Consider the following 15,327-nt stretch of genomic DNA (forward strand, 5'->3'; position numbering starts at 1 on the left):
GTACAAACATTATTGGGCACAGACAACAGCACAAAGGGGAAGAAGGTAGAGACAACAATACACCACGCGAAGCAGCCACATCTGTCAGGAAGAGTGTCCATGATTGAATCTTTGAATGTAGGCCACTTGGATATTTTTTTTGTATAGTATTTTCTTCTACAGCATTTCTGTTAATACCTCCTTTATCTTCCCCTCAGTGTTCTGCACTGTGCTGAGACCCTGGGTCATTCAGGAGACTCCTCCAGAGGCCACCACCAGTGTTCCCTCTGCCACATCACCTTCAGCTCAGAGTCCAGGTAGGCCTACATAACTAGAACACAAACCCACATAGTAGCATAACATGCACACAGGGGCTGCTATCTGTCTGAGTTGTTGAATGTGTTCCTGTGTGTGTGTGTGTGTGAGTGACTTGTCTGTATTCCCTGTGCGTGTAGTTATGACCAGCACAAGGAGGCGTGTAGAGGAGACGCCAGGTTCATCTGTAAGGCTGAGAGCTGTGGGAAGAGGTTCAAGAGCAAAGACGCTCTGAAGAAACACAAAGGGAACGTCCACACAGGTCGGTTTCAGTTCTCACACATACGCAGGTAGTCAGTATATACAGACGCAGCCAACAATGATGATGAGTAGAAATACGTATCTGCCTTGATCTTTTAACCGGTCTGGTCAGTATCAGGAGTGTGTAGGCGAGGGGGGATGTGGTTTAACTCTACAGATGTGGCACACGTGACTCATAAATACATGTTGAGAATGGGGGAGTTAAGGTTTCGTCACTATACTGAATTGAGCTTTAATTGTCCAGTAAATTTTGTCGATGAGCCCAGTGGTGGCAGACGGCTTTTATTAGTGTCTTGTTTATGCTATGTCTTGGTTGCCCTGACAGTCAGAAGAGAACATAGTCAGGTCCAAAATTAATGGCACCCTTGATAAAGATGAGCAAAAAAGACTGCATGAAATAAATAATACAAATACTGAGCTACGTTGTGTGCTAAAAAAAATAGCTAAATTATGTTATTTTATACTAATACAATTGCTCAGAGAAACCGATTTTGTTTAACAAGTAATAAAATACAGATAGGGGTCATAGTGATTGGCACCACTGTTTTCAATAATGCTCCAGCACCCTCCCCTTGTGAGGATGACACTGAGCCTTTTTGTAACGGCGTTCTTCGTTTGTAGAAAGAGAGTCGGACCGAAATGCAGCGTAGTGGTTACTCATGACTTTAATAGAAAAAGTGACACATGAAATAACGATACAAAATACAAAACAACAAACGGAACGTGAAACCTATTACAGCCTATCTGGTGAAACTACACAGAGACAGGAACAATCACCCACGAAATACAAAGCGAAACCAGGCTAACTAAATACGGTTCCCAATCAGAGACAACGAGAATCACCTGACTGATAGAGAACCGCCTCAGGCAGCCAAGCCCATACAACACCCCTACTCAGCTGCAATCCCAATAATACAAAATCCCCAATACGAAATACAACAACATAAACCCATGTCACACCCTGGCCTGACCAAATAATTAAAGAAAACACAAAATACAATGACCAAGGCGTGACAGAACCCCCCCCAAGGTGCGGTGAGGTCCCGGACACACCTCAAAACCATAGGGAGGGTCCGGGTGGGCGTCTGTCCATGGTGGCGGTTCCGGCTCGGGACGTGGACCCCACTCCATTAATGTCCTAGTTCCTCCCCTTCGCGTCCTGGGATAATCCACTCCTTCGCCGCCGACCATGGCCTAATAGTCCTCACCCAGAACCCCACAGAACTGAGGAGCAGCTCGTGACTGAGGGGCAGCTCGTGACTGAGGGACAGCTCGGGACTGAGGGGCAGCTCGGGACTGAGGGGCAGCTCGGGACTGAGGGGCAGCTCGGGACTGAGGGGCAGCTCGGGACTGAGGGGCAGCTCGGGACTGAAGGGCAGCTCGGGACTGAGGGGCAGCTCGGGACTGAGGGGCAGCTCGGGACTGCGGGGCAGCTCGGAACTGAGGGGCAGCCCGGAACTGAGGGGCAGCCCGGAACTGAGGGGAAGCCCAGTACTGAGATGAAGCTCAGGCAGATAGTAGGCTCCGGTAGATCCTGGCTGGCTGGCGGATCTGGAAGATTCTGGTTGACTAGCAGATCTGGAAGAGACTGGCAGATCTGGAAGAGACTGGTTGACTGGCAGATCTGGAAGAGACTGGTTGACTGGCAGATCTGGAAGAGACTGGTTGACTGGCAGATCTGGAAGAGACTGGTTGACTGGCAGATCTGGAAGAATCTGATTGACTGGCAGATCTAGAAGATCATGGCTGACTGGCGGATCTAGCTGCTCTATGCAGACTGGCAGCTCTTTGCAGACTGACAGCTCTTTGCAGACTGACAGCTCTTTGCAGACTGACAGCTCTGGCTGCTTCGAACAGACTGACAGCTTTGACTGCTCCATGCAGGCTGACAGCTCTAGCTGCTTTATGCAGACTGACAGCTCTGACTGCTCCATGCAGGCTGACAGCACCCTGCAGACTGGTAGCTCCTTGCAGACTGGTAGCTCCTTGCAGACTGGTAGCTCCTTGCAGACTGGCAGCTCCTTGCAGACTGGCAGCTCCTTGCAGACTGGCAGCTCTTTGCAGACTGACAGCTCTGGCTGCTTCATGCAGACTGACAGCACCTTGCAGACTGACAGCTCCCTGCAGACTGGCAGCTCAGGCTGCTCCGAACAGGCAGGAGGCTCCGGCAGCGCTGTAGAGGAGGAAGGCTCTGATAGCGCTGAACAGGCGGGAGACTCCGACAGCGCAGGAGGGAAGGAAGGCTCTGATAGCGCTGAACAGACAGGAGACTCCAGTAGCGCAGGAGGGAAGGAAGGCTCTGGCTGTGCTGAACAGGCGAGAGACTCCGACAGCGCAGGAGGGAAGGAAGGCTCTGGCTGTGCTGAACGGGCGAGGCGCACAGAAGGCCTGGTGCGTGGTGCTGGAACTGGTGCTACAGGATTGAGGACACGCATAGGAAGCCTGGTGCGGGGAGCTGCTTCCGGAGGACCTGCTTACCTGGCTCGATGCCCACTCTAGCCCGGCCAATACGAAGGACTGGTATGAACCGCACCGGGCTATGCACCCGCACTGGAAACACCGTGCGCTCCATAGCATAGCACGGTGTCTGCCCGGTCTCTCTAGCCCACCGGTAAGCACAGGGAGTTTGCGCAGGTCTCCTACCTGGCATAGCCATACTCCCTTTAAGCCCCCCCCAATAATTTTTTTGGGCTGCTTTTCGGGCTTCCATCTGCGTCGCCGTGCTGCCTCCTCATACCAGCGCCTCTCCGCTTTAGCCGCCTCTAGTTCTTCCTTGGGACGGCGATATTCTCCCGGCTGCGCCCAGGGTCCTTTTCCGTCTAATATCATCTCCCAAGACCAGAAGTCCTTATATTGCTGCTCCTCACAATTAACAGGGAGAGTAGGCTCAGGTATGACTCCTGACTCAGCCACTCTCTCTCTGCGCCCTCCCCCAATAAATATTTGGGGGTTACTTTCAGTTTTCGCTCTGCGCCGCCGTGTTTTTCTTTTCGACTCCATTCGCCTATAGCCCTCTTCGCACTGCTCCAGCGAATCCCAGGCGGGCTCCTGCACTCTCTCTGGGTCGGCCGCCCACCTGTCGATTTATTCCCACGTCGTATACTCCATGCCTCTGCTGTCCATAACATCCTCCCTTCGCTGTTCAAGCTGTCGATGCCTGTTAACACGCTGCTCGGTCCGTGTGTGGTGGGTGATTCTGTAACGGCGTTCTTCGTTTGTAGAAAGAGAGTCGGACCGAAATGCAGCGTAGTGGTTACTCATGACTAATAGAAAAAGTGACACATGAAATAACGATACAAAATACAAAACAACAAACGGAACGTGAAACCTATTACAGCCTATCTGGTGAAACTACACAGAGACAGGAACAATCACCCACGAAATACAAAGCGAAACCAGGCTACCTAAATACGGTTTCCAATCAGAGACAACGAGAATCACCTGACTCTGATTGAGAACCGCCTCAGGCAGCCAAGCCCATACAACACCCCTACTCAGCCGCAATCCCAATAATACAAAATCCCCAATACGAAATACAACAACATAAACCCATGTCACACCCTGGCCTGACCAAATAATTAAAGAAAACACAAAATACAATGACCAAGGCGTGACACTTTTTCTCAAATGTTTAATGAGATTGGAGAACACATTGGGGGGGATCTTCTGTCAAATATGGTGGTGGATCTTCAATGTTATCAGGCTATTCTGTGTCCGCTGATCCTGGGGCCCTTATTAAGGTCAATGGCATTTTGAACTTTACCATGTACCAGGACATTTGAGCTAAAAACCTTGTTGCTTTGCCAGGAGGCTGACACTTGGCCTTCCAGCAACACAATAACCCTAAGCACCCATCAATATCCACAAATAAATAGTTAATTAATCACACTATCAGCATTTTTCAATGGCCAGCTCAGTCTCCGGACTTGAACCCAATTGAAAACCTGTGGTCTGAATTGAAGAGGGCAGTCCATATTAGCAGGCGAAAGGATATCAAGGATCTGTATGATTCTGTATGGAGGACTGGTCTTAAGATCCCTCCCAATGTTTGTCATGAAACATTTTAGAGAAGGCTGTGTTGTTATCCTCCCAAGGAGATGGTGCTGGGGTACTGAAAACAGGGGTTTGCCAATCATTTTGATCCCTATCTTTTTAAAGGTTGTCAAAACAAAATCTCTTTCTCTGAGAGATTGTATTAGTATAAAATAATATAATTTTCAGATTTTTTTGGAACATACAGTCAAGGGTGCCAATAATGTTGGACCTGACTGTACATCTGGTAGTTCAACTTTGACCTCAAGTGATTATCTGATTCAATATGTGTGTTTGTCTGGCTGTGCTTCAGATGGAAGTGGCTTTGCTATCAGGTGAGCGATGATGCTGTTCACTAACATGTGGAATGCCCTGACCATTGTTGTCATTGCTAGCCGCCACATTATCACACTGTAAATTGAGACATGTAGAGCAGGATTGGTCACTCTGCTTGTCCAATCATTGTGTTTCAGGAAGTTCCAGGCGGAAGCTTATGTGCACCATCTGCAACAGGAAATGCTCCTCCTTACTGAATCTCCAGGAACATCGTAAGGTCTGGCTCCTACCTACAACATCACTGTCTCACCTTCCTAACTGTCTCACTGTTACACTGTCTCTGGCCAACCCTTAGCCTGTATTCCTAGACACAGTTTGGTCCTTCAGAGATCTGGAAGGACTGGATAGGTGTTATTGGCCCCACCTATCCCTCTGGTATTAGGGTCCGGGGCTAGTGCTGATTTCACACTGGCCACGTCTCTTCCTTTAACGTCTATTTCCTTCATATCCATCCATCTTTTTTTGTTCAATTCCTTTGTGACCCTATCCCTTTCCTAATCCCATGCTCACCATCTGCTCCTGTCTCACTCTTCTTCTCTCTCAGTAGGAGTTTGGCTTTATGCTAAATTTGTTACATTTTCTGACCGTGAGACAGTAGAGAAAGGTTGGTTTTTATTTCACAAGCTCATCCCCACAGACTCTCATGAAACTTAAGAGGCATGGCGAGTAGACAACAAGGCTAACCCTGGCGTCAGGATTCTTCCTCTCAGAGATTGACCTCTTTAGGAAAAAAAATCAAACGGAAAAATGACAGGACCACAAAACCATTATATTACATTACTTTTAGAGATTAATGGAGGTAAGGTATTCCCATCACAAACTATCTCACAGTGAGGCATTTTCATCGGCATGAAATGAAATATGTTTGCAGTGAGTTATTTGATTGGTTTGTGATTGGTTTGGCTTCCCATCCAAATGAGGGTTTGATATTTATGACCAGTGAACTCAGCTGGTGTTTGGGTAAGGCTTCATTTTCCCTGTCAACATCCATCCAATAGATTAGTCAGAAGACATTACTATGACTCCACTCTAATGAACTGAACAGGGTCAGAAGGGATTCATCATGAACACACTTTATCAGCAGCTGTTAATCATTAAGAAATGTTTAGATAGGTGGATTGATCTGTTGTAGAACTATCAACCAACCAACCAATCAACCTGCCAGTCAGTCAATCAGTTTTCATATTGTGTTTCTAAACTTCCACCGTATGTATTTGAGTGCGTTGCCATATTCTGACCTTTTTCATGCTGTCAAAAGTCAGTTCTATAAATTCTATATGTGGTACATGTGAACTTGAAGACGTTTTTAGCGGTATTTGCTGTGTTTTTGTCTTTGTGAGAGGCTCTTTCCTCATTGACAGTAGTCACAGAAAAATGTGATTTTATAGGGAGATGTGGGTCAGTCACAAACTTGAATTCAATGAGTGCTTCATTCTCCTCTTGTACGACGTAGGTTATTCAGAAAGGTTTTAAAAGTCATTGGAAGAATCATTTTCGGAGGTTTAAAAAGCATTACGCAAAGAAAGAGGAAAGAATTGTTGGAGAGAAGTTCTATGGAACAGAAGACATATTACTGCTGAACTTCAGACAAAGACACTTTAGAACGTAGCACAAGAGTGATCTAACTTTACATAAAGACAAGTTTGCACAAAAGCTTCTTAAACCAGCTATTGTGATAATTTGCCTGAACTGCTCAATCTTAGTTTTATTATAGAAGCTCTGAGCAGAGGAGCTATTCAGTCTTAGCATTTTGTAGCATTAGGCAGAAGAGCTATCAAATGTGCTATTGTTACAACCATGCTCAGAGCGGACGAGGGATTCAAACTTTTCAGCAGTTTAATTATATTTCTGTGTGCAGACGTAGTTGTGTAAGGAGTAAAAGTGTGACTGTGTGTCTCTGAATGTACTCTTCTACCTGCAAGTGTGGAAAAGGTCACACAGTGTCATGTACAGAACACAGCGAGCCCAGAAATGCTCTCTTTCTGTGTCACCTCCAGGGTTGGGGTCCAAAACATACCATTTCAAATATGCGTTTGATTATAACTCAAAGACGTCAAACAGATGTTGTTGTTGTTGTAATGAGATGTTAAGATTGTTCACTTCCATACTGCAGTGTTTGATCTAATGCATTCTGATAAATGTATTTTTTCTGATATTTAAAAACATTAAGGGAATTATTATTATTATAGACATGATCTTAGAATATTTCCTTACCAATGTAATTATTCTATATATTTTTTTAGAAGAATGAGTTTTAAAAAGCAAATGGTTCAACCTTATGCAACATGGCTTTGGTAACCATACATAATGTCAAAATAAAAATGTCTTATGGCGATGTGTAGAATAAATAAGCCATTTGAATTTCATTGAATTAAATTCTACCTCCTTTCATTGAAGTTGAATTACAATTCTGCTTCCTTGGAATTAAAGAGCAATTCAGAATTGACCTCAACACTGATCACTTCACACCACGATCTCTAACTCTTACTTAACCACCCTGTGTGTCTGGTCTTTTGGGTACTGTATGTATCTCTAGGTACACGAGATATTTGACTGTACTGCCTGCGATAAGAAATTCATCTCTACCAATCAGCTCAAGCGCCACATGATCACTCACTCAGGTAAGACTCTGTACACTCAGAGATACACTCAGACATTGTATACTATCTCACTATCTCTCCCTCGCTCTCTCTGATTGTCTGTCTGTCTCTGGTTAGAGAAACGTCCGTACACCTGTGAGATCTGCAGTCGTTCGTTCAAGCGTCTGGACCAGGTGACGGCCCATAAGATCATCCACAGCGAAGACAAGCCCTACAAGTGTAAGCTGTGTGGGAAGGAGTTTGCCCACCGGAATGTCTACAAGAACCACAAGAAGGTGAGCAGGGAACAGGAAGGGTCTGAAAGCTCCAGATTTAAATGGGTGGTTATTAATATGCAAGTTCTATAATGCTGAAACTGAGGCAAGATTTTTAAGTGAAGACATGTTTGGCCTAGTATCAACAAGCACATACAGTGCATTCGGAAAGTACTCAGACCCCTTTACTTGGTTTCCTCTATCGTAATCGCTCCTTTTTAAACCCAGCTGCCAAAGTAACCCTGATTCAGATGACCATCCTATCCATGCTAGATTACGGAGACATAATTTATAGATCGGCAGGTAAGGGTGCTCTCGAGCGGCTAGATGGTCTTTACCATTTGGCCATCAGATTTCCCACCAATGCTCCTTATAGGACATATCACTGCACTCTATAATCCTCTGTAAACTGGTCATATCTGTATACCCGTCGCAAGACCCACTGGTTGATGCTAATTTATAAAACCCTCTTAGGCCTCACTCCCCCCTATCTGAGATACCGACTGCAGCCCTCATCCTCCACAAACCTCCACAAACACCCGTTCTGCCAGTCACATTCTGTTAGAGGTCCCCAAAGCACACACTGGGTTATTTGTCTTTTCAGTTCGCTGCAGCTAGTGACTGGAAGGAGCAACAAACACTCAAACTGGACGGTTTTATCTCCATCTCTTCATTCAAAGACTCAATCATGGACACTCTTACTGACTGTTGTGGCAGCTTTGCGTAATTATTTATTTATTTATTTATTTTTATTTCACCAGGTAGGCAAGTTGAGAACAAGTTCCCATTTACAATTGCGACCTGGCCAAGATAAAGCAAAGCAGTTCGACACATACAACAACACAGAGTTACACATGGAGTAAAACAAGCATACGGTCAAACATACAGTCAATAATACAGTAGAAAGTCTATATACGATGTGAGCAAATGAGATGAGATAAGGGAGGTAAAGGCAAAAAAAGGCCATAGTGGCAAAGTAAATACAATATAGCAAGTAAAACCCTGGAATGGTAGATTTGCAGTGGAAGAATGTGCAAAGTAGAAATAAAAATAATGGGGTGCAAAGGAGCAAAATAAATAAATAAAATAAATTTGGTAGGGAAAGAGGTAGTTGTTTGGGCTAAATTATAGGTGGGCTATGTACAGGTGCAGTACTCTGTGAGCTGCTCTGACAGCTGGTGCTTAAAGCTAGTGAGGGAGATACATGTAAGGGTTTCCAGTTTCAGAGATTTTTGTAGTTCGTTCCAGTCATTGGCAGCAGAGAACTGGAAGGAGAGGCAGCCAAAGAAAGAATTGGTTTTGGGTGTGACCAGAGAGATATACCTGCTGGAGCGTGTGCTACAGGTGGGTGATGCTATGGTGACCAGCGAGCTGAGATAAGGAGGGACTTTACCTAGCAGGGTCTTGTAGATGACATGGAGCCAGTGGGTTTGGTGACGAGTATGAAGCGAGGGCCAGCCAACGAGAGCATACAGGTCGCAATGGTGGGTAGTATATGGGGCTTTGGTGACAAAACGGATGGCACTATGATAGACTGCATCCAATTTGTTGAGTAGGGTATTGGAGGCTATTTTGTAAATGACATAGCCGAAGTCGAGGATTGGTAGGATGGTCAGTTTTACAAGGGTATGTTTGGCAGCATGAGTGAAGGATGCTTTGTTGCGAAATAGGAAGCCAATTCTAGATTTAACTTTGGATTGGAGATGTTTGATGTGGGTCTGGAAGGAGAGTTTACAGTCTAACCAGACACCTAGGTATTTGTAGTTGTCCACATATTCTAAGTCAGAGCCGTCCAGATTAGTGATGTTGGGCAGGTGCAGGCAGCGATCGGTTGAAGAGCATGCATTTAGTTTTACTTGTATTTAAGAGCAATTGGAGGCCACGGAAGGAGAGTTGTATGGCATTGAAGTTTGCCTGGAGGGTTGTTAACACAGTGTAATGCATTGCTGTCACTACCTCCTTGCCTATTTTTGCTGTTTTCTGTGCAAAATAATGTTTGTACCATGTTTTGTGCTGCTGCCATGTTTTTGCTTAATGTTGTTGTCAGGTGGTGTTGATACCATGCTATGTTATCTTAGGTCTCTCTTTATGTAGTGTTGTGGTGTCTCTCTTGTCGTGATGTGTGTTTTGTCCTATTTGTTTCATCCTCGCCCCTGTCCCCTCAGGAGGCCTTTTGGTAGGCTGACATTGTGAACGAATTTGTTATTAACTAACTTGCCGAGTTAAATAAAGGTTAAATAAAGGTTAAATAAATATCCCTTTTTCCACATTTTGTTATCTTACATAATCATTCTAAAATGTATGATCGTTTTTACAATCTAAACATAATACCCCATAATGACAAAGCGAAAACAGGTTTTAAATTTGTTTTGCAAAGTTATTACAAATAAAAAGCAGAAATACCTTATTTACATAAGTATTCAGACCCTTTGCTGTGAGACTCGAAATTGAGTTCAGGTGCATCCTGTTTCCATTGATCATCCATGAGATGTTTCTACAACTTGATTGGAGGCCACCTGTGGTAAATTCAATTGATTGGACATGATTTGGAAAGGCACACACCTGTCTATATAAGGCCCCACAGTTGACAGTGCACGTCAGAGCAGAAACCAAGTCAGGAGGTCGAAGGAATTGTCCTTAGAGACAGGATTGTGTCGAGGCACAGATCTGGGGAAGTGTAAAAGAAAATATATGCAGCGTCCCCAAGAACACAGTGGTCTCCATTCTTAAATGGATGAAGTTTGGAACCACCAAGACTTTTCCTAGAGCCTGCCGCCCAGGCCAAACTGTGCAATCAGGAGAGAAGGGCCTTGGTCAGGGAGGTGACCAAGAACCCAATGGTCACTCTGACAGAGCTCCAGAGTTCCTATGTGGAGATGGGAGAACCTTCCAGAAGGACAACCATCTATGCAGCACTCCAGCAATCAGGCCTTTATGGTAGAGTGGCCAGATTTAAGCCACACCACAGTAAAAGGCACACGACAGCCTGCTTGGAGTTTACCAAAAGGCACCTAAAGACTCTCAGACCATGAGAAACAAGATTCTCTGATTTGAAGAAACCAATATTGAACTTATGAAAGCCAAGCGTCACGTTTGGAGGAAACCTGGCACCATCCCTACTGTGAAGCATGGTGGTAGCAGCATCATGCTGTGGAGATGTTTTTCAGTGGCAGGGACTGGGAGACTCGTTAGGATCGAGGGAAAGATGAACGGAGCAAAGTACAGAGAGATCCTTGATGAAAACCTTATGCTCCATTACGCTCAGGACCAGAGACTGGTGTGAAGGTTCACCTTCCAACAGGACAACGATCTTAAGCACAAGGCCAATACTACGCAGGAGTGGCTTCAGGACAAGTCTCTGAATGTCCTTGAGTGGCCCAGCCAGAGCCCGGACTTAAATCCAATTTAACATTTCTTGAGTGACCATTAAATAGCTGTGCGGCGACGCTCCCCATCCAACCTGACAGAGCTTGAGAGGATCTGCAAAGAAGAATGGGAGACACTCCCCAAATACAGGTTTGCCAGGCGTATAGTGTCATACCCAAGAAAACTCGAGGCTGTAATCATTGCCAAAGGTGCTTCAACAAAGTACTGAGTTTTTTTCAGTTTATACATTTGCAAAAACCTGTTTTTGGTTTGTCATTATGGGGTATTGTGTGTAGATTGATGAGGAAAAACACAATTTAATACATTTTAGAATAAGGCTGTAACGTAACAGACTGTGGAAAACGTAATGGGGTCTGAATACTTTCCGAATGCTCTGTACATACACATAAGCAAACATACAAGCATACTCTGACTGGTTCAGAGCTAATATTATTATTGGTAGCCTAAAACCAGAGGTCTCTTCAGTTGTCTTTGGGGTTCTGTAGGGTCAGTGGCCTGTCCCCCCCCACCTGAAGACTCCCATGTTTACCTAAGGGAATGGGGTGTCACTCAAACACAGGTCAGAGCGGGGGAACAGATAAACACAAGCACTTTGAACCTAAGCCCCTCAAGCTACTTGTCTTCATCAAGTCAACAAACCAAATCAGCCATGGAGCCTAACCCAAGCTCTATCTACAACACCAATGGTCACACATCTGATCCCACATCAACAAAGACTGGAGACAGCGCTCAGATTGAACTAAGATGAGAACTGTTTAGATATATTTAGCGGGTGTCAGGACTGTTAGCTCTGCTAGTTGTTCTCATGAACCGACCGCAAACATTAGATACTTATTCACTCTATATCAATACATGTAAATAGAAAAGAAGGAAACTGGTACATTATGTACAGTGGGGAGAACAAGTATTTGATACACTGCCGATTTTGCAGGTTTTCCTACTTACAAAGCATGTAGAGGTCTGTAATTTTTTAAATCATAGGTACACTTGAACTGTGAGAGACGGAATCTAAAACAAAAATCCAGAAAATCACATTGTATGATTTTTAAGTAATTTAATGTGAATTTTATTGCATGATATAAGTATTTGATCACCTACCAACCAGTAAGAATTCCGGCTCTCACAGATCTGTTAGTTTTTCTTTAAGAAGCGCTCCTGTTCTCCACTCATTACCTGTATTAACTGCACCTGTTTGAACTCGTTACCCGTATAAAAGACACCTGTCCACACACTCAATCAAACAGACTCCAACCTCTCCACAATGGCCAAGACCAAGGAGCTGTGTAAGGACATCAGGGATAAAATTGTAGACCTGCACAAGGCTGGGATGGGCTACAGGACAACAGGCAGCTTGGTGAGAAGGCAACAACTGTTTGCGCAATTATTCGAAAATTGAAGAATTTCAAGATGACGGTCAATCACCCTCTGTCTGGGGCTCCATGCAAGATCTCACCTCGTGGGGCATCAATGATCATGAGGAAGGTGAGGGATCAGCCCAGAACTACACGGCAGGACCTGGTCAATGACCTGAAGAGAGCTGGGAGCACAGTCTCAAAGAAAACCATTAGTAACACACTACGCCGTCATGGATTAAAATCCTGCAGCGCACGCAAGGTCCCCCTGCTCAAGCCAGCCCATGTCCAGGCCAAGTCTGAAGTTGGATGATCCAGAGGAGGAATGGGAGAAGGTCATATGTTCTGACAAAAATAGAGCTTTTTGGTCTAAACTCCACTTGCCGTGTTTGGAGGAAGAAGAAGGATGAGTCAACCCCATAAATACCATCCCAACTGTGAAGCATGGAGCTGGAAACATCATTCTTTGGGGATGCTTTTCTGCAAAGGGGACAGGACGACTATACCGTATTGAGGGGAGGATGGATGGGGCCATGTATCGCGAGATCTTGGCCAACAACCTCCTTCCCTCAGTAAGAGCATTGAAGATGGGTAATGGCTGGGTCTTCCAGCATGACAATGTAATTGTAATCTGTAATTGAAAACAAAGGTTTCTGTACCAAATATTAAGTTCTGCTTTTCTGATGTATCAAATACTTATGTCATGCAATAAAATGCAAATTAATTACTTAAAAATCATACAATGTGGTTTTCTGGATTTTTGTTTTAGATTCCGTCTCACAGTTCAAGTGTACCAATGATAAAAATTACAGACCTCTACATGCTTTGTAAGTAGGAAAACCTGCAAAATCTCCCCACTGTATATACCAAGATGTAGAGACAACAGGAGGTAGGTGGCACCTTAATTTGGGAGGACTGGTTCGTAGTAATGGCTGAGCTGAATATGTGAAATGGTATCAAATACATCAAACACATGGTTTGATGCCATTACATTAGCTCTGTTCCAGCTATTATTAAGAGCTCTTAGCAGCCTCCACTGGTAAAGAGGAGTAGTGTTCAGTGATGCCGTGTACCTTAAAACTTCTTATGGCTGGGGGGCAGTATTGAGTAGTTTGGATGAATAAGGTGCCCAGAGTAAATTGCCTGATACTCAGGCCCAGAATCTAAGATATGCATATTATTAGTAGATTTGGATAGAAAACACTCTGAAGTTAGTAAAAATGTTTTAATGATGTCTGTGAGTATAGCAGAACTCATATGGCAGGCAAAATCCAACCTGGGACAAAATCCAACCAGGAAGTGGGAAATCTGAGGTTTGTAGTTTTTCAAGTCATTGCCTATCGAATATACAGTGTCTATGGGGTCATTGCACTTCCTAAGGCTTCCACCAGATGCCAACAGTCTTTAGAACCTTGTTTCAGGCTTCTACTATGAAGGAGGGGGGAATGAGAGTTCTTTCAATCAGGTGTCTGGCATGAGCTGATCATGCGCGCTCCCGTGAGAGCGACATGCGTTCCATTGCATTTCTAAAGACAAAGGAATTCTCCGGTTGAAACATTATTGAAGATTTATGTTAAAAACATCCTAAAGATTGATTCTATACATCGTTTGACATGTTTCTACGAACTGTAATGGAATCTTTTGACTTTTCGTCTGACCTGCGCGTCGTGAATTTGGATTTGTGAACTCAAGGCGCGAACAAAATGGAGGTATTAGGAACATAAATGATGGACTTTATCGAACAAAACAAACATTTATTGTGGAACTGGGATTCCTGGGAGTGCATTCTGATGAAGATCATCAAAGGTAAGTGAATAATTATAATGCTATTTCTGACTTTTACTGACTCCACAACATGGCGGATATCTGTATGGCTTGTTTTTGTGTCTGAGCGCCGTACTCAGATTATTGCATGGTGTGCTTTTCCGGTAAAGCTTTTTTGAAATCTGACACAGTGGTTTCATTAAGGAGAAATTTATCTAAAGTTCCATGCATAACACTTGTATTTTCATCAACATTTATGATGAGTATTTCTGTAAATTGATGTGGCTCTCTGCAAAATCCCTGGATGTTTTGGAAGCAAAACATTACTGAACGTAATGCGCCAATGTAAACTGAGATTTTTGGATATAAATATGAACTTTATCGAACAAAACATACATGTATTGTGTAACATGAGCTCCTATGAGTGTCATCTGATGAAGATCATCAAAGGTTAGTGATTCATTTTATCTCTATTTCTGCTTTTTGTGACTCCTCTCTTTGGCTGGAAAAATGGCTGTGTTTTTCTGTGACTAGGTACTGACCTAACATAATCGTTTGGTGTGTTTTCGTCGTAAAGCCTTTTTGAAATCGGTCACTGTGGTGGGATTAACAACAAGTTTGTCTTTAAAATGGTGTAAAATACTTGTATGTTTGAGGAATTTTAATTTTGAGATTTCTGTTGTTTGAATATGGCGCCCTGCACTTTCACTGGCTGTTGTCACATCGATCCCGGTAGCGGGATCTAAGCCATAAGAAGTTTTTAAAGGCATACCTCTGGATTTTAGCAATGACTATTCTCCCCCTCCCTCCGTACACACACACCAGCCTCCATAGCCCAATATGCTAACTAGAGTTAGCGAGCATGCAGTCATTGCGCTAACACTAGTTAGCATTGGCTCATGAAACTACCTTAAACTTCTTTCATACACTAGACACAGAAACCTAAAAATTGTATCCACGAGTTCATCTGACTCTGGGGAAGTTGATAAAGGGCCTCATTTGCTAAAATCCTGAAGTATCCCTTTAACCATGAATGCTTTCCTGTTC

General features: G+C 44.1%; 1 protein-coding gene across 1 annotated transcript in view; it reads left to right on the top strand.

Annotated features, from left to right (window-relative positions):
- The window catches only part of LOC118359060 (PR domain zinc finger protein 5-like), a 67,916-nt gene that overhangs the window by 7,119 nt on the left and 45,470 nt on the right, over positions 1–15,327 (top strand). Inside the window, exons 6-10 of the mRNA XM_035737268.2 lie at positions 198–296; positions 435–556; positions 5,061–5,140; positions 7,460–7,544; positions 7,641–7,798. Coding sequence (XP_035593161.1) covers positions 198–296; positions 435–556; positions 5,061–5,140; positions 7,460–7,544; positions 7,641–7,798 — 544 coding nt within the window. The remainder of the gene's footprint in view (positions 1–197; positions 297–434; positions 557–5,060; positions 5,141–7,459; positions 7,545–7,640; positions 7,799–15,327) is intronic.

Source organism: Oncorhynchus keta, chromosome 26, assembly GCF_023373465.1.
Source record: "Oncorhynchus keta strain PuntledgeMale-10-30-2019 chromosome 26, Oket_V2, whole genome shotgun sequence".
NCBI lineage: Eukaryota > Metazoa > Chordata > Actinopteri > Salmoniformes > Salmonidae > Oncorhynchus > Oncorhynchus keta.